This window comes from Hermetia illucens, chromosome 4 (genome assembly GCF_905115235.1).
Source record: "Hermetia illucens chromosome 4, iHerIll2.2.curated.20191125, whole genome shotgun sequence".
Classification (NCBI taxonomy): Eukaryota; Metazoa; Arthropoda; class Insecta; order Diptera; family Stratiomyidae; genus Hermetia; species Hermetia illucens.
The window spans coordinates 71553143-71580031 of record NC_051852.1 but is presented as its reverse complement, the minus strand read 5'-3'; the positions used below and the strand labels follow the sequence as shown (position 1 = coordinate 71580031).

The following is a 26889-nucleotide window of genomic DNA, read 5'->3' as shown; positions in this document are numbered from 1 at the left end:
GGAAAGCGAAAACGGATCTAGTGCTGTTCATGCATCGTGCGACATCCACGCTTCCTAGATATACAAATTGATCGCCACTTTCGATTCTCTGCCCATTAATGCAGATAGGGAGAATGGGTTGACCCGTCAGACTGAGAACCTTGGTTTTTTTGGTGTTTATCTTCAGTTCAGCTTTACTTGCCTTTCTTTCCAACCGGTAGCAAGAAGAAATAATATAGGTGACAGGATGCAACCCTGGCGGACTCCGCTTTGAATCTCAAAATCCTCCGATATTCTACCTCGGAGCAGCACGTGATATTTTGTGCTATCATATGTCACTCTTATAATAGATCTTAGTTTCTCTTCTTTGTTCCTCGTGGGTGGAACACTCCAGATACACTTCCTGTTCACTCTATCGAAAGGTTTCCCGAAATCGATGAAGAGAAAGTGCAGCGAATATCTAAACTCTGTGAACTGTTCCAAAATTATTCGTAGGGTGTTGATGTGGTGAATGCAGGGGGATCCGGAGCGGAAACCTGCCTGCTGTCTGTCGATGAAGCTTTCGAGATGTTCTTTGATGCGTCCCAGAATTATCTTAGCTATTAACTTTGCAACGGCAGATAGCACTCCAATTGTCACACTCAAAACTAATCCTTCCACTCTCTGGGAAAGGTCTCGGATTCCCAAGACCTCTGTACGAGTGGACGGAGCAGATCAGCCGTAACTGCAGTGCAGTGATAAATAACTCTGCGGGGAGACCGTCTAGCCCAGCGGCTTTACTCCGTTTGAGTGCATTGATTGCCAGTTCTTTTGGAGAAACAGTCCATATCCGCGTGTTACGGTAACTAGCCATTTCATCCACAAGGGAAGGAACCTCACCGGGTGTGATACGGTTAAGAACCCCTTAAATTTTTCATCATTGTGGATGAGATCGTTAACGTCACTCACAGGACCATCGAAAGATTTGCGCGCTTTCGTGATGCGATATTCATTCCTGAAATCATTGCGATCTGCGGCAGTGGCATACGCAAGACGCCAGCGATCGTAAGCGACCATGAGATGGTGATCCCTTTCGATGCCGATGTCAGCGCCTCCGTAGTTACACACATCAATCCATCAATTACGAGGCAGTGGAAGTGCAGAAATCCACGAACCTCCCACCATTACCGTTGCAGTCATCAATATCGTGTTTTCCCCTCACATGTCCCAGCAAGATGTTGTCAAATCCCACTTTGCCATTCAGATCATCCATCACGATCATAATGTCACCTTTAGGAAGCTTCCCTTGAGCCCCGTTTAATTGCTCGTAGAAAGTATCCTTCTCGACTACATCGGAAGTACAATTGTGATACTCATAAACATGGACCGGAATCTTGAAATTAGAGGTTGGTCAGAAACGGATTCCCAAGTGAAGAAAACGTGCCTTGCGGTAGAAGCCACGACATCGGATTCGCGTCTGCTACCACTTTCCAGAGTACACAAGTTCATTGCCGCGAAAGGGAGAGGAGTACTCTCCAGAATCCCATCATCTTACTTCGCTTAGACCCAGAATGTCCAAATTATATTGATGGAATTTCCGCTCAAGTTGGAGAAAGCGAGCATTCTGAGGACCCTCACTGCCGTTGTTGAGAAGCGTACCCACATTCCAAAAAACAAACATAGTCCGTTTTCGATGGCCAATGGTCATAGCCGTGAGGTGAGTTCCTATCCGAGTTGTTTGCGTTTCGGTAGCAACAGAGTTTGAAAATTTGCAGGTTGCTTGCCCACAAATTTCTATCCCTTTTAGTCGCATCTTGCAACAAGCAGGAAAGACTTTGAGTGTATTCTTAGGTCCCAACTCACCGGGTGTGCTTTCGGCAAAATGTGTATTTCTAATAGATTCCAGTCCGTATGGAGTACGGGTGGAATATTTTGATAAATTAATCACGTCTATGACTAGTTTAAAGAAATGTATTAGATAGTAAACAAGTCGGAATACCGGAAGCTGGTCGCTTCGGGTATAAAGGTTTTGTGTTAATCTTATGTGAGAAATTTCCTGCACACGTTTTCCCATTCGTACATACCTAAGAATTCAAAATATTCCTTGTTATATGTATTTCCTACCTCCATATATTCATATGAGTTCACTTTATATGATAATGACATCAAATACATCCTAGAGTGCCGTAAATTCACGTGAAATATATACAACCGATCTTCTACAACTTTGTTAGTAATAGTTGACTTTTTCACAAACTCTCCAAAATTATATATTTTATTAGTACTTATGATGGTACCAAATTTTTTACTTTTAGGAAGAAGTAAAAAGGGGTCAAATTTATAAGATTTGGTAATATGCTTTTTAAGGTTTTGTTTGCAAAACAGACTATATTCTTCTACGTTGAGATTTAGTGGGGGGTCCTCATACAGGTAAAAATGGGGGTGTAAAAATTTTTTTCACGGAATATAGTCATGTGGGGTATCAAATGAAAGGCCTCGATCAGTACTCGAGGCTCGAAGCCGGTCTTAGTTTTGAGATTTATTAGAAAGGCGGGGAGTGAGAGGGGTGGAAAGCGATGGTGATATGCAGCATATTATCCCCAAATTTGATCAAAATCATACAATAACTAACAAAGTTACAGTAGTTCAAAGTTGACTCTCCCCTGTAAATTTACTGTAACTAAATATCAATATCACATTGAAGTGGGTAGTCAAACATGTTAATGCAAATACATAACGGGCTACGTACACTTAAATATACTCACAAAAGAAGCAAACAAAACCTTTCATACCTGAAGCGCCCAGCTTCCGATTTCCCGGCTTGTTTAATTTTATTTGAGGTGATATTGGAATGGGATGTATTTTGAGGCTTAGATTTTGTATGGATGCAGCATTGTGATTTTTTTCACACTTTTCGGTTGGATAGGTTCTGAGAAAGAGACCTCTTTCGAAAAGTGCTAATTGAGCCCTCTCATTTGATACTCCACGCGATCTACAGATGAAGAAAAAATGTACACCCCCTGTCACGTGTAAGTTGACAATAAAAAACAAGTGTCTGTACTCACGTACTGTGTGATTTGCGACAAACACACAAATCTGTCTGTCGTCTTATAAATTAAGTTACAAGCGTATTTTGTACAGGACAAATAGAGGTCGAAAGGTGATCAGTACCCATTCGGGAATTTATAAATTGCTCTTATTTGATTAGATATTCTAATTCTTCCGATTAACGGGAAATACGGCTTCAAACTATTAAAACTACCATCACTACCACCAAGCATCGAAAACCATTATCCATAATATCAATAATAATAAAAATCGTTAGCACAACAATCCATTTTGGATCAGGGCCTTGAAGTGTGTTAGAGCACTTCATTCAAGACCGTAACAGTACACTACAGAACACTGTAGGAGGCAATGTGGTTAGCGTTACGTTCGCCCGAGATTATTACCCTGATTTGACTCCAGGTACTCATTCACAGCTGAGTCGACTGGTATCCAACGTCAAATCACGATACAAATCACACTGTCGCCAGCGAGATTTGAACCGCCACCTTCCGTACGACAGCCTTGTGCTCTAACCACTCAGCTACATCCATAATATTGTTTCTCCTAAAACATCTCAGCTTGAAGTCATAAACGGTGACAATAAAGCAAACGTGAATGCAAATACAGGATTATGATTACATGATTACGTAATTACGATGAAAATCACGAAAAATCGATTATGATTACATCATCATCATCATCAACGCATAAGGTACTGACGATATCCTCCACGCCCGGTGAGAAACTGAGTAAGATTATAGAAATCTCACCGTGCCGTCTCTCCAACTACTCCTTGATGGCATGGATGAGCTTGTGTGTCCACCGACCCTTTGCCGAGCGATCCCAACGCTCTTGGTATCTATTTAGAGATCTCTCCCTTTCGGCGTTCTTCGCCTGCGGTAAAGGAGAGATAGACTTCGCATTATATATATTCGTCATCTCATCTGCCAAGATGTCAATGGGCATCATTGCAGAGATGACAAATGCTGCATCATCTGAGACAGTCCTGAATGCCGAGCACACCCTTAGGGCTGTTCTTCTGTAGACTGAATTCAGTTTGTTACCGTTAAATGCAACCTGCAATGCCTTTCCCCAAACTGGAGCTGCATAGAGCAGGATCGAACACACTACCCTAGTTATAAGCAACCTGGAAGCATGCCGTGGCCCTCCCACGTTCGACATCATCCTTGCCAGGGCCACACTTGCAGTGGATGCTTTATCATAAACGTACTGCACGTGTTGCTTATAGCTAAGCTTCCCGTCTATCATCACCCCCAACTATTTGATGGGAGGCTTAGAAGTGTTGATATGATTCCCAATTTGAATATGGGCAAAATTTTTTTTACGGCGCTTGGTGATGAGGACCGCTTCCGTTTTTTCCTCCGGAAGTGTCAGACCAGAACTCTCTAGCCAACCTTTAACAGCACTGATCGCTTGGCATGAGTATAACTCAGCATCTTCGAGATGCTTTGCGACCACAACCAGCGCTATAACTTCGGCCTCCAAACTGGGGTTGCGTAGAGCATGATTGAAGTCACCACCACCCCAAGCAACCTAGAGGTATGCCGCTGGCCTCTCAAGTTCGGCGTCATCCTTGCCAGGGCCATACTAGCAGTGGATGATTTATCACAAACACACTGTACGTGTTGCTTATAGCTGAGCTTCCTGTTTATCACCACCCCCAAGTATTTGATGGTCGGCTTGGAAGTGATGATATGATTCCCGATTTTAACACAGGTGTAATTTCTCTTCCGGCGCTTAGTGATGAGGACCACTTCTGTTTTTTCCTCTGCAAGCGTCAGCCCAGAGCTTTCTAACCAACATTTAACAGCACTGATTGCCTCGCTTGGGTATAACTCAGCATCTTCGAGATGCTTTGCGACAACAACCAGCGCTATGTCGCCAGCGTAACCCACCCCTGTGGCTTCCTCCGGAAGGGGAAGATTAATTACATCGTGGTACATAATGTTCCACAGTAGTGGGCCCAGTACGGAACACCCGCGGAGACAACGTACTCCTGGCGTCCATCATCGGTGTGATACCAAAGTCTCCATTCTTGTAAATAGCTGTTGAGAATAGCTGCAAGATAAGCGGAATACCCATCTTCGCCAGAGATTCCCGTATTAGGACTTAATTGGCTGAATTAAATGCATTTCTCACATCCAGGATCACTACTATGCAATATTTGCTAGTACTGCCCTTTCCGTGGATTGAATCTTCGGCCAAGCCAGTAACCATTTTGATGACATCAATGGTTGATCTGGCTTTACGGGACCCATACTGCCGATCTGAGCGACCTCCCTGACTCTCAACAACCGGGAGTAATCTATTATAGATTACTCGCTCTAGCATTTTGCCCACAGCGTCCAAAAGACACATAGGTCTGCAGGAGGTTAGCTCACCTGGAAGTTTGCCAGCCTTAGGCAGTAGCACCAACTTCTGTCTTTTCCATGATGCAGGAAATATCCCCTCGGACATGCATGCTTTGAAAAACTCTGCGAACATGTCCGGTCTGGATTTCACGGCAAGCTTAAGGGCCCTACTGCTGAGGGAATAACCCCTGGATAATTTTTAACAAGAATGAAGGGCACGTGATCTACGGAGATGATCAGCCTTTGAATCGCCCCATTACGATTCTATAGGCGCTCCCCCACGCCCCTCTTGCTCCGTTGGATGGCAAGCTTGAAGTGAGTTTACATGTCCTTCGTTTGCCAGAATGATATCCAACTGTGCGAAAGTGTCTAATAGACTGCGGCCCCTTGCATTTGTCTCTCTGGTATCCCACTCACGTGTCCAAGCATTGGAGTCACTAGCAATCACCCTTGGACTACGACCCCTTATTCGAGAACAAGACTGTCAAGCATTTCCTCGAATTCGGGCAGTGTCAGGCTTGGTGGGGCGTAACAGCTGTACACATATACCCCGTTTATTTTCGCCCACACAAAGCCGCTCTATGTCTGACTCCCAGTACATTGTGTGGCTTGTCGACCGCAAGCCCATATCGCCGCTCCACTAGTCGAGTCTGTAACCCATACGCCGCCGTGACGGTTTCTATAGGGTTCACTAATGATGGCAATTTCCACTTCGGATTCGTAGATAGTCTGCTGGAGTAAATCTTGAGCGATCCTACAATGATTGAGGTTTATTTGAATAAATCTAATTTTTTCATTGAAGTTAGTGCCTTAAATTCCGGGCATTCATCACTAATATGCCAGTAATCCCGTCCCTCACTTCCTTCGCATAATAAGCACTTGGGATGCCTATTGCACGCTTTGGCACCCCTTCCCTCTCCACACCCTCTGCATCGATCGGGCTGATCAATGCCGTTGGTGCATTCCTTCGCGAAATGACCAAACGCGAGACACTTGAAGCAACTCTTTAGGGAAATTTGCTCTCTCAGATGGCAAACAACCTATCCGATTCGAACCTTCCCGGCCCACTGTTAACCGCAATGTGGCCGTTTGAGTGCTGCCATAGAATTTCCGCAAACTCACAATGAACTCTTCGACAAGAACTGTTCCATGAAGGTAGTGCGAATTTCTCTTTGGATGTTACTTCATCGAGATCCTTTCACTGTATATAGACCTCATGTTATAAATAAATGAATAAACTTCCATTGTTGGAGATTACAATTGCTTCTGGGAGAATTCGCACTTTAGCCTTTTTCTTAACTATTCTCTCTTCGGTGTCTTTAATTCCGTTTTTCGGAACTATTTGTATTTCCTTTTTCCTTTTAGGAGCCTGCCGATTTCCAAGAAGATCCACATCTCTTCCCCGCACTCTCTTGTTTGGTGGCAGGTTGATTGCAATATGATTAGGTGTCACTTGGGTCGCCTGTGACACCGTTGGGGCACATTGTGTTTGTCCTTTATAAATTCAGACAACTCTACTATTTTATCTCCGAGTAGGGCAAACGATGATTCGTCCGGATTCTGGCATAGCTCCTCTGCTTGGTTTTCCCACTGGGCACTTACGTATTTATTGGCCTTGCGGAAGCTTCCCTGATTTCCTTCCTTCATCGATGTTGACTTCAGAGGAGATCGCAGCATCGTCGAGCTTCTCCTAAACACTAACACTAAGTCCTGCGGGCAGGTTCCGATCAGGTGTAGTCACTCCACTATAGGGTAATGAATGACCAGTTTGTGGGGCAACTTTTCGTGTATTTTGAACAGGCGTTCTCGGGATGCCTCTTTCTTCAGGCTACTTGTAGTATTCGATGCAACGGTGGCCAAGTGATTCACCACCGAGGCACTGCAATCGAAGGATATCGACGGCCGGGAGCCTGCTTGTCCACTCCCAAAAGCTGCCGTTCCTGGGTTTCCGAAGCCCTACACGGTAACTTTATTCTCCTTCTGTACCTCCATGTTTGGTTTTATTTCTGGGTATTCTTCCCATAGCCAATTTTTATCCACGGGTGGGCGTTTACGTCCCACTTACCCGGCCTGCGTATAAGCATGCCCATACACGTACACCTCCAAATGCATATATTCCTACGCATCCGCCGGGCATTCCCTTATCCGCACGAAGGGACGCGTCTGATGGGAGAGCTGGCAATTCCGTGTCTATCTGTCTATCCATCACACGTATTTTTCTCGGAGATGGTTATAGCGATTGACACCAAATTTGCTAGGAAGGTGGGAACGCATACAGTGAGTTACATCCGTTTACGTCGAATTTTAGGGGGGGGGGGGGTCCCATATATGCAAAAGGGGGTGTAAATTTCATTTCAACTTAGCACCACGAAATTTTGCAGTAGAGCATAATCTTGCCAAATTTGGTGGAAATCGCACTATTATTAACAAAGCTATAATACGTCAAATTTGTTGCTTCTTTGCAAATTCAAGACTATGAATGTCAATATCAATGCCAGTGGATCAGTGGATACTCTCACATAATATATGCATATATTACCTGCAAAGAAATACACAAAACCTTTCGTACCTGAAGCGTCCAGCTTCCGGTTTCCCGACTTGTTTATATCTGTGTAGGCTAAGTTCTTCACATTTACTAACAATATTAAACTCCGAGTGTGAAGCGTATGAGGTTGACTATTATCAATACCGTGCTTTCCATCAAATTATTAAATTTAAATGGGTTTCTAAAAAATAGATAGCAATGGAATTTGTAACTATGTACATGCAGAACTGCCATGCACTCATCGCTCCTCACATAGGGAAATACAAAACCTTTTATACCTGAAGCTTCAAACTTCCGGTTTCCCGACTTGTTTTCATAATAACTTCAACTTGGGGTTAACGGAAATATTCTAAGAGTAAGTTTACGGAATGTGAATTCTATAAAAACTTCTTTTCGTTTATATGTTTTCAAAGACTAACTACGTTGAATATTATTTCCCTTTTCAGGCTTTAATAGAACACAATATACAATGCAACAAAAAATCCATAGGCAATAAAAATAAAAATTTTAAATTGATTAGAGTGGTTTTGGGACGTCGGCCACATGCAATGGAGTCAGAGTGTCCAGTTGTTTACTCTGCTTGCTAATGGCACTTTTCTGGTCCTCCGAAAAACGAACCAACCAAGCATCAGCACAGCACTGACTACCAATATGGTCGTCATATTAGATGGTGTAGCTTAGTATAGCCAGGATCCGACTGGGCTCGGGATTCGTTAGCTTGAATCCAATCGTTGTCTAACTGTTGTACGGACCTTCCACAGTCCACTATGGTTGACCGAATGTATTGATAGTTTCACATTTTGATAGGAGACAAGGCTTTAGTTTTGTTACTCTATGTTTGGAAGTCCGTTAAAATAAGCACGGGCTTATGTTCGAAATAAAGAAATTTAAAGTGGTAAAGGTAATCGCATAGCTTTAATGTTGTAGTCCCATGGTCGATTTAATTTGAGGATACCGGAGTTTGAATATTGGGTGGTGGAATATTCTCCATTACAATTTACGTTCAGGGTATTTTGGTGCCTCACTTCGAAAAACCAGTGTTTGGGATTACACATTTTTATCAAGTACCCGGCAGTCGCCTTTAACTGTTATATATCTGCAGTTGCGAGCGATCTTTTCTAAGTATGGAAGAGGTCGACTAAGCAATGATCTTTCACGATCGTTAAGGTGGGACCGTTACAAGTACACCGATTCCGGTATATACTTCTCTTAAATGTGAATCGCTAAATCCAATTGGGTGTTGAACCTGATAGAGATTACCATAGGTGGACAACCCGAAAGATGTGTTCTGTATTATCGAGGAGCGGTGTCACAATTCTGATGAGAAAATTCCCTTGTTATATCGGGAGTGTTGAGTATGAAAGGGTGAAATTTTCCCTTGAAGATGTCGTCCCGTAGACTAATTTCAAGCCTGGGATTTTATAAATGCCAATAGTTCGTAAGCCCTTCAAAATGCCAACCATTCATTCATTATGGGTTTATTCCAAGAAGACTATACACAGAAGATGAAACTAGTCAGATAAAGCAGCGCAAACAATGAATCAGACGATTTTGAGGCCGAGTCAGGGTGCATTCTGCGCATATACTAATGTATTGTGTGTCGTGTTCCAATAGCACTTCGATGTGCGCGAATCCACATAATAAGGCAACCAATTACAAAGAATCAACAGAAAATTTTTAAAGTGTCGTTGTCATATGATTCGGGCCACTGTCATCTACGATTGATTGAAAATGGAAAGAAGTTAAACGCAAGAAATTGGACTCCTACGAGAGTTTCTTCATTGGAAACGAGCCTCAGGAGTACCGGTTGAATTTGTTTTTCCCTTTTCCAAATGTAACGCAAACATGACGTTAATAGCGCACTTCAACGCTAAATTAGACAACTGAACGATTATTGAATGAAAAGCCTTTTTCCGAAAGTGGTATTTCTGCATTTACCCCATTATATGCACAAAAAATAATTTCCTGGTTTCCTTTTACTAATACTACTTAATTAAATATGGAACTATTGACCCATCAGGCTTGGATCGATATTTAAGATTTTACACTTAACTGGCTTGGCTATTGCGTTGACTGACAGCAGTTCAGTGGATCAAATTTCATTTTGATATCTCTTCAATACGTCGTTAGTAATTTTTCGTCCGAACTCTATGATAAAATTTTGGGACAAGATACATTCGATATCTATCTCCAAATGTGTAAAGAATTTTTTTCTATTTGACGTTCGTTGTCAAAGTATGGCAGTGTTCGGTAACAGTTACGAGGTTTTGTTTGATCAATATTCGCACAAAATTTACTAACGTCGTCCTAGGCATTCGATTCTTAAGGATTGAAAGTGGGTAGTTCTTAATAATTATTATCATAACAATTGCGTATTTTTGAAATCCTTGTTTTAATGTGAGCATTCTTTTTATCCAGCTGCTTCTGAGTTATTATCAAACGTCAATTAAAAGGAATTCCATTCAAGCCTCGACAACTGGTTGCATCAGAAGCTGCTGGCCATGGTAAGAATTACAGAAGAACTGGTAAGAAAGAAGTCTGAGCATAACGAGCTCATGATAAGTACTTTAGAAGAGTTGTCTCTACATCAAGAGGACATCGAGAAAATCGAACATTTGCAGAACTGGTGTCGTGGCCTTAAAATATTGCTTCTTCAATCCAATCTGATTTCTCGGATTGAAAACTTGTCTAAACTAAAAAACCTGCAATATTTAAACTTAGCGTTGAACAACATTGAACGGATAGAAAACTTAGAATGCCTGGAATCGCTTGAAAAACTGGATTTAACACTAAATTTTATCGGAGAATTGAGTAGTGTTAAAAGTTTGTGTAGTAATTATAATCTGAAGAACTTGATTTTAACCGGAAATCCTTGTACGGATTATAATGGATATCATAGCTATGTGATCTCGGTTCTTCCACAATTAGCTATTTTGGATGGAGTTGAAATAAAACCGTCAAATAGAATCAAAGCCGAAAAAGAATTTGAAATGTACCGTGAAAATATACTCGATAGTGAAATCAAGTATAAAATGAGAAGAGACATTCAAAAAATTCGTGTTGCTAAGCAAAAGTTGCAGTTCGAGGAAGAGATGAAGGACTCCAACGAGGAGGAACGTATGAAGCGATTTTGGAATACTAAAAGCGAAAACTGTCCGGAAACGAGGTGCGACCTGGCGCGTTTTAATAAAGAAGGTAAAAAAGATTCGTCGACCGGAAAAGAAGAATTACCGAAGCCTATGAAGCTTTTCTCCCCTTCTGGTCGACCCTACAACATGAATCAGCCAAAAATAAAATTTACGCTGGAAGATGAAGATGACTATTACGGTTTGAACTTGGAAGTTCATAAATTCTTGGATACGTCTCAGATAGATGTTGATGTACAACCTAAATATGTCAGAGTGACAGTTAAAAAAAAAGTGTTTCAGATGGAATTGGGTTGCGAAGTGAAACCAAGTGCGTCGACATGTAAAAGGTCTGAGATCACAGGACATCTTCTAATCTCAATGCCGAAGTTATCAGCCGAAAATGTCTCTTTGGAAAAAACGAAAGAAAGTACTCAAAGGTATCAGAAAGCCAAAATTCAAGCAAACAGTAAAGGTACTGTCGATTATAGAAACATCTGCCAGTCACCTACGAAATGTGAGTGTGAGGGTATCCCAGGTTTGATTTGATCAGACACACGTTAAAGGATGAAGCATGAAATTTATTTGATGCGAATTTGCTTATCGGGAGTATAAGAAATGAATAGGATTTCGATAGTCAATACCAACTTATGAAGCTGACTTTTGTATTTGTTAATAGATTATAATAAAGGAATTAAATTGTCCAAGTGGTTGCATTGTGATTCCTGTCATTTCCTTCAATCAATTGAGCTTCAATACAGATTTTTTGAAGCAAATTACATACAAATTCAGTTCACTGTTTTTGTTTGTTTGTTTCACTCAGTTTAGTAGTGTGAGAGTATTTTAGCCATTGAGACCAGAGTCCCATATTAATCCGGCGCCTTGGAGGCCTCTCTAAGCTGTAATTGAAAATATGCATATACTGTGAAAAAACTTATGAAAAATTGTATAAGGCCTAGAGTCCTTATATGAGAAGTGGAAATAAGACTTTATTATCATTGCTAATAGTACTACATTCGGTGGAGGACTGATTAAAATCAACGCTCGTCCTGCCTGTGTGGTTGATTTTTTATTCAAAATGGATTTTTTGTCTGTCTGTCAGCCTGATTTCGTCAGACACAACTCATATTGACACGAAATTTGGTGGAAAGATAGGCATCTTGATTCGCACTGCAGGTACTGAATAACATTGTTCTACATTTAGTTTAATGGGGAGGAGTCCCTATATATTCAATACGAACTATATACAGAGGAACCATCCTGTAGCCAAATATTCTTACAAAAAAAGTCAACAAAACCTTTCGTATCTGAAGCGCCGAGCTTCCAATTTCCGACTTGTTTCTTTTTCCCACCTAATCTTTCAGATTTTGATGTGGTCGAAACGCGTCATATATAATACACAACGCATCATATATAAGATATGAGTTTTCTACATAGCGTGAGAACGACTGAAGTGTTGAAAAGGACCCTTGGCTTGCAGAAACGTGTCCCTTTTTTAACCCTTCTGAATAACCTGAAGGAAATCAAGAATTAAATATACTCGAGATTAAAATTTACCAGGAGTATTCATTGCTTATCGCGATGGAAGAGTGAAATGGATAGACATTTTGGCAAAAATGTATACCGACCATGAATGAAGCAGGTCTAGTTGTGAAACTTAACATAAATATTTTAATTTTACAGGCTTTCATCAAAACTTGACTCGGAAAAGAAAGATATGTTATGATCCCACAGTAGTTTGACCCGATCATTTTCCAAGATTCTCTGCGGAGTATACTTGTAGTAAGGATGGTAGATTGCCACTAAGTTATACTTCAACGTAAAGTTTTGATGGAGAATCTTGCAGACGGAGTTATGACGATTGGTGTACTCGGTACTGCTCAACATCCTACACGCAGATGTTATGTGCTGGATGGTCTCCCCTTCACAGTTGCATAATTTACAGCTGGAGTTGGTGATTGAGGAGTCATATAAAAAATTTGTTGTTGCCAGGCATTGACATCCTCCAACAAATGGTTGACTGATGGTGTACTTTTCTATGAGGCCGAAGCATTCCTAACTTCAACTCAGGATATTTCGCTCCCAACAAAAATTACGAGCGGCACATCCTCCATGACTCCTCAATCACCAACTCCAGCTGTAGATTATGCAACTGTGAAGAGGAGACCATCCAGCACATAACATCTGCGAGTACACCAATCTTCATAACTCCGTCTGCAAGACTCTCCATCAAAACCTTGCGTTGAAGTATAACTTAGTGACAATGTACCATCCTTACTACAAGTATATTCCGCAGAGAATCTTGGAAAATGATCGGGTCAAACTACTGTGGGATGACACTGCTGCCACTGACTACTGAGCTAATCATAACAGACCCGATCTAGTTGTATTTCTGAAGGAAGAACGAGCGTGCTTCATAATAGATATAGCCGTACCGTTGGACCGGAACAAATGTTACTCATCCAAATTGATCTAACGCAGCTTCACGTATTTCCAGTTTACTTCGTGCACAGAAGCGTACATATATGTACTTAAAGTAAATACCACTGGTGCAACGCACACACTTGCCTATTCTATTGGACACTACTCACAAACTTGATTACCATGTCTCGAGTACTTCATACTATCATAATATAAAAGAATAACAAAAAACAGCTGAAAAAGTAAAGCTAAAATGTACCTGTGGTCGTTCATATAAGTCCAGTTTACATGATGCTGATGTCGTACAGCTCTTAGAGCGCAATGAATTTCCTAGAATTATGCCTTATTCTGATGCCAATTTTTGCATTTTTAGGATAAATCTAAGGGGGGTTTTCGTGTAAATTTTTAAAATATGGTAATATACTATTATTATTTTTATTTGAGCAAATATCGGAACGGAATGTATTTTGTGACCTCGATTTCGTATAGATGCACCATTCTGATTTTTGTCGGATTTTTCGGCTGGATAGGTTCTGAAAACGAGACCTTCTTCACTTTTTGTGGCACACATTTTCGAGCCCTTATTCCCCTCAACATAAAATGGCGCTACTTGCTATATGTAAAGGGGTTCACAGACCACAACTGCTCACCAAATTTCGTGACAATTGGTTGAGTCATTTCCTGGTAAATCGAGTGTGACAGGCAGACAGACAGACGGACAGATATTGAATCGATTTTAATAAGGTTTTGTTTCACACGAAACCTTATAAAGGGTTAGATATTAGTAGATTCTTCATGAATGGAACTTTAATATTTCACTCCAATATCAATTATTTTCATTACTTATGACGTCAGCATCTTACTTGCGTGGCTTAAGATGCAATAAATTCGCGCGAAATCGATAGCGTTGACTTTGACACTAATAGCCGGATGTTTGCATGCATTTTCCCGGTACTGTCCTCTATGTCTTCAATTTAGTGTTCGTAGGATCAACTTAAAGGGGGGTTTTCCATCATTTACTGAAAGTTGGCAATTTACTATTAATAAGTTTGTTTGAGCAAATATCGGAATGGGACATATTTTGAGGCCTAGATTTCATATGAGGGCACCACTCTGATCTTTTTCAAATTTTTGTAGTGGTTAGTTTGACTCCTGTGCGCGAGACTTTACAATTCACGCCAAAACTAATATCAGTTTCGGAAAGTATTAATTGAGGTCTTTCATTTGATACCCCACATGACTATATTCGGGGAATTCGGTTTACAGGCCTCCTTTAAACTCCACGTAAATTTATGTTATTCACGTATGTCTGGGATTTCATAGTTCCCATATGTCCACCAAATTTCGTTCCGATCGGCTTAGCCGTTTTGGAGAAAATTGCGTGTAACAGACAATGAATCGATGGACAGTGAAACTGGATGTTTTCAAATATTTTTTTACCCAATTTCATTTGTGACCCATTGTATTAAACACAATATAACGACTCTTAAACTGATTTTCATCAAATTTGGTGAGAAGGTGGTGTGAACGCTCATACATGAAATAAGTTACATCCTTCTGGGTAAATTTTAGGGGGGCGGGGGTTCGTCATAAATTCAAAATCAGGGTGTAATATTTTTTCACCGAATATAGTTATATTATAAATGTGGTCACAAAAACGTGTTAATACAATTCATATGAAAAATGTGCTGTTTGTGTTTTCTTATTAACTAGTGTGGAATTTGAATTTTTGCCTGACTTGCTTTCTCGAATTCTCAAAAAAAAACTGCTGGAAGTTTTGGCTTCAAGGTTGGACGGAAGATTTCTGAGACTATATTCCTTGAGATTAGTAAAATTAAAAAATGCGAAAGTTCCCTGAAAGTTGACTCTAAAATTAGGATTTGTTGACAGTCTACTTTCTTGAACATTCTTTTCTTTCGATTCAAATTCCCTCCCCGATACGTAATTTTATTTTCAAATAACTCGCTATATAAAACTGTTTCAATGTACTTATTCACGCCTCCGAAAATAATTCCGTTAGAAACAGTGGAAACGCTATGAGAAGAGAGAACAGCGAATCAAATAAATGGATTCCTACCCCGTTGAAAAAAATATGAAGGTCCAAGCAGTTTATCTTTTCTGGAAAGTTACGTTCCTTAATTTTAACACCACAACTCCTCTGGAATATCAAGAGCAACGCTATGGTAACGACAAAGCAATTTGCTTCTTTCGTGAATATAATCCCGTCCATTATAGTGAACCCAGTTTCCTTGGATAATAGTCGGTCACAATTATGTGTGAGCATTTTCTTCTTCTATTTCAAATGTTGAAATTTTAATTCCAATTCGCAATTGATTCTTCCGATAACGCTTAACTGCATATGCGCTCATCTAGCTAAGTCCCATATATATCTAAAATCTCTTTTGGTTGAAATTCAATATCTGAAGGATAAATTAACGTCCCTCTTAAATGAAAAACATACATATCGTATTTCATATATTTTTACGTGGAGCTCATATTACGCTTGGTTTCGGAAAGTTTCATGCAGTGAGTATAGGAATATCTGCACTACCATGTAGCCGGCGATAAGATCAGCAGATACGAGTGTAAACTTGGCATCCGTGCATAATTAATCCTAAAAGTGACGCAGGAAAGGTGTAATTTCCACTGTTGTAATGTGTAATAAATCGCTGTCGTGGATCAAGTAGAGTTGATCCGAGGCTTTAAGGGACAGCATGCGCACAACCAGGTTGCATTTATAATTTTAAGAAGTTCTCGTCTTATGGCCGGTGCATGTGGATACAGAGGCGCAGCTCAAATTCAGATCAAGCAAGGGGTCTAAAATTATACATTTGGTATCGAATGGCTGGTTCCCGGTCAGGTTACCGACCATATCAGATGTGCAAAAGTCTCGTATTGCCGTCATCAACCGAGAAAAGTATCATCAATGATACCCTCGAGGCTTGTTCGAATATTCCAGCGCGTTCCTTCGACGCGTATCCAATATCAACAGTTTAAGAGCGATGCAATGTCGTGTGAAACTTCTCTAAATGGGTGCATAATGGCACTTGGTAGTTTATAGATATGTTTGAATCGGCATAAGCTTTGTTGGATGCTTTATCTTTTACCCTTTTACTAAGGCGTTGGAAGAACTTTTCAATACAGTTGGGTGCATTTATTTCAACCTAATTTTGGATTACGTCTAAAATATATTTTGGTAGAATAAATAACAAGTCGAATACCGGAAGCTGGCGCTTCGAGTATGAAAAGTTTTATAGATTTCCTGTGTAAGAATCTTTGAATTCAAGCATCTCATTTCTAAGGAGCTGTAAACGATGAAAAATGAAACTTGCTATTTTAAAAATAAAAAGTATTTTCTTTTAACAATAGTTCGTAATTGTTGGGTTCAACTAAAAGATACTGTATACAAAATTGGTATGGAAGATACTAGAAAGATCAAAAAAGTATTTTTTGAGTTGAACTTGAAAAGCACTGTTTAGACCGCGTTTAAAATTTCAATAATTAAAATCAATAATTGTAATGACTTGCAGCTATTTACTGATTCCAACTTCCCCATAAATGTCAGTTTATACCTACACACTAAATATATATACACTAGATAAAAAAATCTGGAAACATTTCCTATCTTTTACACTTAATGCTCAGTCCAACTAAAATAGCATATTTCCCATTATGAAAGTAGTCTTACTAGGTTGTTCAATGAGTTTTGCAGTTCGATAAGTGAGGGCGTTGTTACTAGCCCAATGTTTAAGGTTTTGTGTGAAACAAAACCTTATTAGAATCGAGTCGGTGTCTGTCTGTTTGTCACACCCGATTTATTCGGGAACGGCTGGACTGATTATCATGAAAATTGGTGAGAATATGTAATCTGGTGTTTCCTTTACATGCAGTAAGTGGTGCCATTTTGTGTTAAGTTTAATGGGGGCTCCCCATACACGTGAATGGAGGGTGCAAATTTTTTTTCGCAGAATGTGGCCATGTGGGGTATCAAATGAAAGGTCTCAATCAGTACTTTTCGAAACTCAATATTTGATATTGGGTAAAACATAGGGGAGTGAGGGCTCAAAATGTGACCCCCAAAAAGTGTAACAGGTCTCGTTCTCAGAACCTATCCAACCGAAAAATCTGAAAAAAATCACAGTGGTGTGTCTCAACAAAATCTAGGCCTGAAAATACATCCGGTTCCGATATCTACACAAATAAAGTTAATAATAGTATATTTCCACGTTTTAGAAACTTGCCCGCCAACCCCCCTTATATTCATCCCGAAAGAACAAAATTTGGCATGCGTATAAAGAAGAACATGCATCCCCTGCACAATTTGAAGGAAATTCAACTATTATTAACAAAGTTATAGGGGGTAAAGCTTTACCATTTTTTGTGAATTTCGTGCACTCTACAACCTGCATGACATCATCATCACATATCAATTCGTCAGTACCTCAACAAAATGAGTTCTTATGAATGGGGTCTCAAAGAATTATTTTGTTTCAGTTTTTTAGTCATTTGTATATGAATATCAATTACTTCAACCAGACATGTGTGTATGTAGGTATATAGTATATGGACGCTAATGAAGTTTGCGGGTAGTGCCTAATTCAGATAGATATAAGAAGTAAATCGGAAATATGGGTACGATCAATTTATATACGTGCATATATGTGCACAGTATTCGGAAATAGGCAGTTTGTTTGTTTAGGGTGAGTACAATATCTATGGCTGGAATATGTACATATGTCTCGTTGTTGGATTGTAGCCATATACGGATAGAAAAATGTGCGCTGAAATTTCGTACATAAGATGAACACAAAACCTTTATACCCAAAGCGCGAGCTTCCGGTATTCCGACTTGTTTTCTTATGTTGATACACTCTTCGCATGAACGTATGTGAAGTTTGATTTCAATCTGTCAATACATTCTTTGTTTATAAGCCATTTAGTATCGACGTGTCACAGTAGGTTTTACAATGGAAAAAATCAAGTTTCGTGCAGTGACTGAATTTTTATTTTTGGAAGGTTTAAAAACAAAGGAAATTTATGAACGAATGTTGAAAGTGTATAAGGACTCTTTGCCTTCAATTAGTACAGTATAAAGATGGTTGTTTAATGTACGTGTGGTCGTGCAAGCCTTGAAGACAATCCAAGTCAAAGACGTCCAAAAACAGCAACAGCGCAAGAAATCTTAAAAAAAAAATGCAGAATGTCGTATTGAAAATTGTCGAGTGACTGAAAGAAATTTAGTAGAAACCCCAGGCATCTCATTGGTCATTTAAGCAATATTTTGACTGAAGTATTGGGTTCCTGAAAGCTGTGCGCACAATGTGCCGCATTCGCTAACAATAGAACAAGACCGCATTCGAATGCGACTTTCTCAGCAACATTTAGACCGTTTTCGAAGGAATAAGGTGGATTTTGCGGGTCGATTTATCACTATTGTTGAGTGATGGAGTGAACCTGGTTTTAGGCTCCGAAATGAATTTATGTCCAGAAATCGGCCATGGAGGTGTTAGCATTAGTTTTTTGGGATGCGAAAGGAATTTTATTTTTAAATTTTAAATATAAATGCAATTTTTGACACCAGCTGAAGGAAAAAAATCGTAAAAAAAGACCAGGTTTGCAGGGGTAGGTAGGTAGGTATCAGTGGCCGCTCCGAGGAGCCCAATTAGCGCTTTGGTGCGCCGTTTTGATGCCACAAACTCCTAAGATCGTGACTGTTGTTATGAGAGCAGGGAAGTAGAGTCCAGCCGGCTCGGATCTTCAGAGCCACGGGCTGGCTCTGGCATTCACAAAGGAAAGCAGCTCTCCCACCCTGCAGCTAGAAATCTCTCTGAGGTCCCCAAAGAATGGTTTACCCAGTGTCCGCAGCCTGACTCTAGCCAGAGCTGGGCAATCGCAAAGAAAGTGCATGAGGGTTTCCCTTCCTTCTCCGCAGCTTCGGCAATGCGAGTTGTAGGGTATGCTGAGCCTAGCGGCATGGTCCCCTATGGGCCAGTGCCTCGTGCAGACCGCCGTATTCTTGAATGCATTTGCGCGCGTCTGGCACAGGAGCTCTCGTGATGGGGCTATGTTGTAAGCGGGCCAAATTCTCCTTGACTTGGCACAGCTTGTAAGCCTTCGCCATCTCAGGCTCACGGCTGCTAGGTAGTGCGAGTAGACTCGGCCCCCGACAGCCACCAGCGAAACACCGACTGTATTCGCCGAGGGACTGCCAAGAGCAGAGCCTTGCCTGGCCAATCCGTCAGCCCGCTCATTCCCCTCTATGTTCCTATGCCCGGGAACCCAGAGGAGAGTGATCTTGAGCGTGCGCCCAGATGGTTGAGCGCGTCTCTGCACTGCATCACCAGCCGGGAAGATGTCGTCGTTGAGTATAAGGCCTTGATGGCCGCTTGACTCTCGGTCAGAATGGCTATGTTACGCTTGGGGCTCGAATCACGCTCCAGCCATCGACAGACTTCCAATATCGCAAGTACTTCCGCCTGGAATACACTGGCGAAACCTGGGAGACCATACGACTTGGATACACCGTGTGTATTCAAGAAAACCCCCGCGCCGACTCCATAGGCCATCTTTGATCCGTCCGTAAAGAATACCATGTCATAGTCTTGCAACACGCCGTCCGTCTTCCACTTTGCCCTGGTTGGAAGGTCCACAGCAAAGTTTGTCGTGAAGTTCAGATTGCGTGTGACATAGTCCGTGGGGGATGCCCAGATTTCCCGAGGTATTTCGTCTAAGATGTTGCTGTGGCCGTAGGACTTCGTTGTCCAGCATCCGGACTCACGTAGTCTGACGGCAATGCACGCTGCAACATATTTGATGTGGAGGTCTAGGGGGAGGAGATGCAGGAATACATTGAGAGCATCTGCTGGGCAGGACTGCAGAGCCCCCGTAGCACCTGCACACGCGGTTCTTTGAATCCTATTAAGCTTCGTTCTATTGTATTTCTTCTTCAAAACTTGCCACCATACAATAGAGCCGTACATCAGGATCGGAAGCACTACAGCGGTGTACATCCAGAGAACCATCCTCGGCCGGAGACCCCATTTCTTTGCAAAGGTTCTCTTACAGGCATAGAAGGTTATACAGGTCTTCTTAACCCTCAGTTCTATGTTCAACCTCCAATTTAGCTTAGGATCCAGGATTACACCCAGATACTTTACATTAGAGGGAAGAACCAATCTTTGTTCATTCAGCCATGGTAGATGGAATTCAGGTATCCTTATCTTGGTGGTGAATGCATCAGTTGCGTTTTGGTTGGGTTTATGCTGAGTCCGCATCTTGCGGCCCACAGGCACACCTTCGGTGAGTGACATAAAGTTACGTGGAGCTTAAAGGGGGGCTCCCCATACATGCAAAAGGGTTATTAAGTTTTTTTCATCGAATATAGGTATGTATACTTTCCGAATCTGATATTAGTTTTGACGTGAATTGTAAAGTGCGCGAATAAGGAGTCAAAACGTAGAGACTTAAAGTAAGGCAGGACTCATTCTTGCAAACTACCGAACCCAATAATAATAATAATAATAATCGTTGGCGCAACAGTGTGTTAGAGCACTTCATTCAAGACCACAACGGTACACTACAGTACATTGTAGGAGGTAATATGGTCAGCATTGCGCTCGACCGAGATTATTACCCTGATTTGACTCAGGTACGTATTCACAGCTGAGTCGACTGGTATCCGACATCGAGTCTCGATAACAAATCCCTCTGCCATCAGTGAGATTTAAACCGTGACCTTCCGCTACGATAGCCCAACGCTCTAACCACTTACGTCATCCGGACACCAACCCAAAGGTCCGAAAAAACACTAAGGTGCGATTATATCAACCTTAGGCCTCAAAATTTGTCGCATTCCCATATCTGCTCAGATAAACTTAATAATAGTATATTACCAACTTTTAGAAATTGACGGAGAACCGCCCTTGAGTTCATCCTAGGAGTACCAACATAGAGGACAATGTCTCATATACGCAAGCCAAGTCCCATCGAAATCCAGCCATAAGTGTCAAAGTTATAGCAGTTAAAGGCCCATAAACCTGCTATTTACCGTCTCAAAAGTGTACGAAAAACTGTTAGCTTCAAAAATAACAGCATATCTAGTGAATAACAAAGTGACTCCTCAACACCCGTTTGGTGAAATCAAGTGCTGTCAAGCCACTTTCATCAAAGCGACCAAATTGCGCTGAGGTTTCAGTTAAACCACATTACTAGGTTCTCAGAATCGATTTTAAGGCTTTGTGTCAAATAAAATTTTATAAAAATCGATTCAATGTCTCTGTGTATTTCAGGAAATTTAGTGAGAATGTCTGATTTGTAATCCATTTACATACAACGGGCGGAATTTGCACTAGATTTAAGGGGGGCTTCCCATACATGTGAAAGGAGGTGTAAAATTTCTTTTGCATAGGATATGGTTTTAGAAGTTAAGAACAACAATGTTCACTGTTACAACACTTCATTTTATTTTATTAAAAACAATGGAACTGCAATGCTTCAACAAAGGGAGAATTCCATAAAAACTTTTTATAGAATCCTATCACTATATCCAACGACACAACTGGTGCTCGTTATTTTTATTAATCTAATCTCGTCTTGTCTCTTTCCGTATTCACTTTTTTCTCATTGACATCTGACATTTCTCGTCACCTACTCTGCTCTTCACTCTTATAGCGAGGTCTGAACTGAGTGGAGAGCGCCGGTGACGTCATCTGTCCCCTGGTATTCGCAACATTCGAAATAAATTTCGAATGCCGCGAATCCTGCCGCACCACATCACTCCGCCCCCAGATGAAACCGAGGGGTTTCAGCGACGGAATCTGGAACTGTGTTCCCCACCAGTCCTTGAAGCGAACGCGCCGTTGTTTAGGGGTGCACACGCGCTTCAGCCTGTCCACCGATCTCGAGCTGGAAGGAATGTTCTCCCCGCCGTACGGGCCTTCATAAAGAGGCTGCAGCGGCTTCCGGACGGCATCCGTCCTGACCAGGACGTGTGTACACGTGTCCAGTTCCTTGGGTGCACAGACAGGTGCGGACGAGTGTTGGGTGGGAGGAGTGGCCTTGATGCGTCGGAGATTGTCTCTCAGTAGACACACCAACCCCGACTCTGTGAGACCCGATCTCTTGTCAAAGATCGGATCACATGGAAGTCTGGGGTTCTCCCCGTATACCAGCTCCTGGGGACTGGCAGCAAATTCCTCTCGGCGGGTTCTACGTAGGCCGAGTAGGACGAGAGGCAAGACCTGGGTCCAGGACGGACCGTCGCGTGCCATAATGGCGGCTTTCAGCGTCCGGTGTCAACGTTCTAGCATCCCATTGGATTGCGGGTGGTATGCAGTAGTCCGCTGGTGTTTAAACCCTAGGAGTTTGCCTAACTCCGAGAAAAGGGTGGACTCAAATTGCATTCCCTGGTCAGTGATGACCACTGCAGGGACGTCAAAGCGAGGTATCCACTCTCGACAGAGGGCTTCGGCACAAGATTGTGCCTTAATGTCTTTCAGAGATGTTGTCTCAGGCCACCGCGTAAACCTGTCGATGATTGTGAGACAATACCTATAACCGTGTGAGTCTCGCAAAGGCCCTACTATGTCGAGGTGTATTGTGTGGACCCACTTGGTAGTGCGGGGGAATGAGCCCACTTCTTTCCTTACATGCCTGGTGACTTTACACTTTTGGCCTGCGATGCACTCTCTGGCCCAGGAATTGACATCCTTGTTCATGGAGGGCCAGGAGTATTTATCGGTGACTAACCGATTTGTTGACCTGATGCCTGGATATGCTAAGTCGTGAACTGCGTGGAACACTTCCTTGCGTAAGGTGGCCGGAATGTAAGGCCGAGGTCCCTTTTCCGAGACTTCGCAGCAAAGAGAGAGGTTCGAGTCGAAGATGGGCAACTCCCGAAATTTGTATTTGGGGTTGGATTTGAGAATCTGAAGTACTGCGTCATCCTCCTGCGCCTTGGCAATAGCCGAGAAATCGAGTGAGACGGGGGTGTTAACCTCGCAGACACGAGACAAAGCGTCAGCAACTATGTTGTCCTTGCCGACCACGTGCTGGATGTCTGACGTAAACTGGCTTATAAAGCTTAGATGTCGAAGCTGACGAGGGGACGCTTTGTCGGGCTTTTGTTTCAAAGCATATGTGAGAGGCTTATGGACACTGTGAACGGCTTGCCTTCAAGGGAGAAGCGGAAGTATTTGATGCTCAAGTACGCGGCGAGCAGTTCACGATCGTAGGTACTGTAGTTCCGTTGAGCGGGGTTCAACTGCCTAGAGAAGAATCTCAACGGTTGCCAGACGTGATTCATCTTTTGGTAAAGAGCGGCACCTGCTGCGGTGTCAGAGGCATCAACAAAAACGGCTAGGGGTGCGTCTTGCAGAGGAAATGCCAAGAGTGTAGCTTCAGCCGATCTCTCGTGTGTCCTTAGTTTTGGGGCCAGACAAGTACACGTTAAAAACGGATTGGTGTTGGGCGGCCTTGGGCAGGAAACGACGATAGAAGTTTAGCATGCCCAAGATCCTCCGCAAATCCTTTACAGTTTTAGAACGCGGGAAGCTTTTAATCGCTTGCACCTTGTCTGAGCCAGGCTGTATTTCTTCAGGGGAAATGGAGTGGCCGAGGATTCTCACCTGTGTTTGAAGGAATTTACATTTCCCAACATTTAGAACTAACCCGGGCTCAAGGACACGTTGAAAAATGCACTCGAGATGGTCTAAGTGCTCAGACTCTGAGGAAGAAGCGACCAAAACATCATCCAAATATACGAAACAGAAGTCGAGGTTTCGCAGGACCGTGTGGATGAACCTTTGAAAGGTTTGCGCCGCATTGCACAATCCGAAAGTCTTCCGGGTGAGCTCGAAGAGCCCAAAGGGTGTGCATATTGCCGTCTTTGGAATGTCTTCTGGAACTACAGGGATTTGATGATAAGCCTTGGTTAAATCCAAAGTCGAAAAGATGCACTTTGCGAGGTGATGCGCAAAGTGGTGGATGAGTGGAATTTAGCCTTCTGTAGTCCCCACATGGGCGCCATTCGCCGTTTGGCTTAGGGATTATATGCAGTGGGGAAGACTAACAGCTTTTTGAGGGCCTGCAGATACTCTGTTGAGTGAGTTTTTCAAACTCTTTTCGCGCAATAGCCAGTTTCTGAGATGGTAGAGGACGCACCTTCGAGAAGATCGGAGAACCAGTAGTGTTAATGTGGTGCTGCCATTGTGCTTCACTAGTTTGGAGAGACTGCACTTGGTAGTAGTAATTTGGCTGAACTTTTGGAGAAGTGCCCGAACACGAGAGTCGGTAATGTCTTCTAAAAGAACGGAAAGATTATTGCCTGGGTGAGATACCATTCGTCCCGACGAATTAAGGTTGGTCGTTGAATCTGTAAGAGACTTGCTTTGCAATCCATAGTGACACAAGAACTCTGCGCCTAGTATGGGGAAGCTGACATCCGCCATGATGAAACGCCACGAAAATGTCCTACGCAAGCCAAGACTAACGTCCACTTGCCTATACGCGTAGGTGTTGATACGGGAGGAATTTGCCGCTGCTAGTTTCAAGGATTGTGGAAATAGTTTATGGTACTGGGGTACGGGAAGAACCGAAATTTCCGCACCAGTATCCACGAAGTAGTTGCGCCTGCTGAGAGGGTCGTAAATTGTTAGGCGACGTTGCGCTGCGTTCTGGGTGACCGTCGCCAGGACCCCCCGCGGACCTAATTTTTTGCGGCAGGCGTGAATTTACAAGGTATTGTACACTTAGTGGCTTTATCGCCGAATCTGAGGTGGTACCAGCAAATCCCTCGGTCCGTGGACTGTCCTGACGACCTGCTATCTGATCGCCCTTTTCGGGTGGCAGACCGCGAGTGAGCTCGTGATCTGGCGCCTGAACGCTGAGCGTCCAGCGTCGCCCGCATCTCGGCCACACTGGCGGTTAAGGCGGTTATCTCGCGCCTTAAGTCGCCCACCTTGTCCGATCGCTGTTGAACGGCCGCTATGGTAGGGCGTGCATGCACCTCGTGCACTTTGTCGGCCGTAGCTGCCAGTGCCTCCAAGGAACCTGAGACGCACGCGAGGACCGCCTGGGTGCCTTCCGGGAGCCGACGCAGCCAAAGGGACTTCATCAACTCGTCGTCGATCTTACTCCCATCCAATTGCTTCATTTCGCGTAGAAATTGGCTGGGAGTTCGATCTCCCAGCGTTAGGCCTGCCAGCAAGTGATCCAGTTTTGCTGACTCACTTACTGACAGGCGCCTGATTAACTCGGTCTTGAGCAGTGAGTACGAAGCCGATTTCACTACTTCAGACACCAGGCCCACCACCGCGTGATTGAAACAGGTGCGTCCGCTGTGATCCCGGACATCTGGAACTGTGCTTCCAAATGCATGAAGCACAGTTTGGGGTTCCGCCGCCAAAATGGAGGGACGCGCACGGCGAGGGCGGTTACTTGCGGGTCCGATGGACCTGCCGCGTCTTTGTCGTCAACCGACATTTCAAAAGACTAATGACTGTGACGCGAACTTGTGGGAAGGTAATGTCGACTTTAGGCAAATCCCTAAACGACACGGCAGGTCGCACCTTCAAATCACCGCACGAGCGAAAAAAGAAAGCAACACCAACGATGCACCCCAAAGTGAAAAGCTCACTAAAAGAGCGGAGAGCAGGCGAAAAGAGATTCATCTATACAAACACCTCGACTCCGTCCCTTGCGGCGATTTAAATTTTATTTTTACCACCTAAAGTAACATTTCAAATAAATTATAAATAATAAATTAAATAAAACAAATGGCGGTTGCTGCGGCGGTGTCTGTTGTGTTGAAGGTGTCAACGACTGTGCTGGTGTTGACGGCGGGGGCTGCAGCGTCTGAAGCGACAGCAGTGGCGTCGACGGCGACAGTGGGGCTGCGGTGACGGCGGCGGCTTCGACCTCTGCGGCGATGGTGGAAATGAGTGCGGCGGCGAAAGTGGCTGCGGCAGCGATGGTGGCTGCGGCTGCGGAACTCTTACTTATCTCCAAGTTCTTTGTATTCCTCAGACAATTTCGGAGAGTGACGAAGAGAAACCAGCGTCATCCACGGTGGCCTTACTAAATTTCGTATCAACACCAGTGATTGCTGCGCATTAGATGGGGGCTGTTGTTGCACCTGTGACCGTGAATTATGCTGTAGTGGTTGTTGCGGTTGCCTGCCGGGCGATTGTGCTTGCGCAGACTGCAATTTGTTGATGGGAAAGATGATGTGCTTGTGCAGTTGGGTGGAATTTTAGCGATCGTTGGCATTGGCTTAAACAAATTCGAGCTGCAATGCAGCTTGTTGATTGAATCCGTTAGGAAGCGACTGGCTAGTGGAAGTGGCTCGTCTGCTGCTAAGGAGCACCGCTACTGCTGTTCATTGTCCTTTTTGTTGAGTTTTTCTATTTTGCAGGTCCTGGGA

The 26889-nt window shown here is 42.9% G+C and overlaps 2 protein-coding genes across 2 annotated transcripts in view; both read left to right on the top strand.

Moving 5' to 3' along the window:
* Nucleotides 1-26889, top strand: part of LOC119655144 (sine oculis-binding protein homolog) — a 211410-nt gene that overhangs the window by 81588 nt on the left and 102933 nt on the right. The gene's annotated exons all lie outside the window — the stretch shown is intronic.
* Nucleotides 10044-11747, top strand: LOC119655145 (protein tilB). The gene is made up of 2 exons (XM_038060884.1): nt 10044-10258; nt 10342-11747. The coding sequence occupies exon 2, from the start codon at nt 10425-10427 to the stop codon at nt 11595-11597; it is 1173 nt and encodes a 390-aa protein (XP_037916812.1). The 5' UTR covers nt 10044-10258; nt 10342-10424; the 3' UTR covers nt 11598-11747.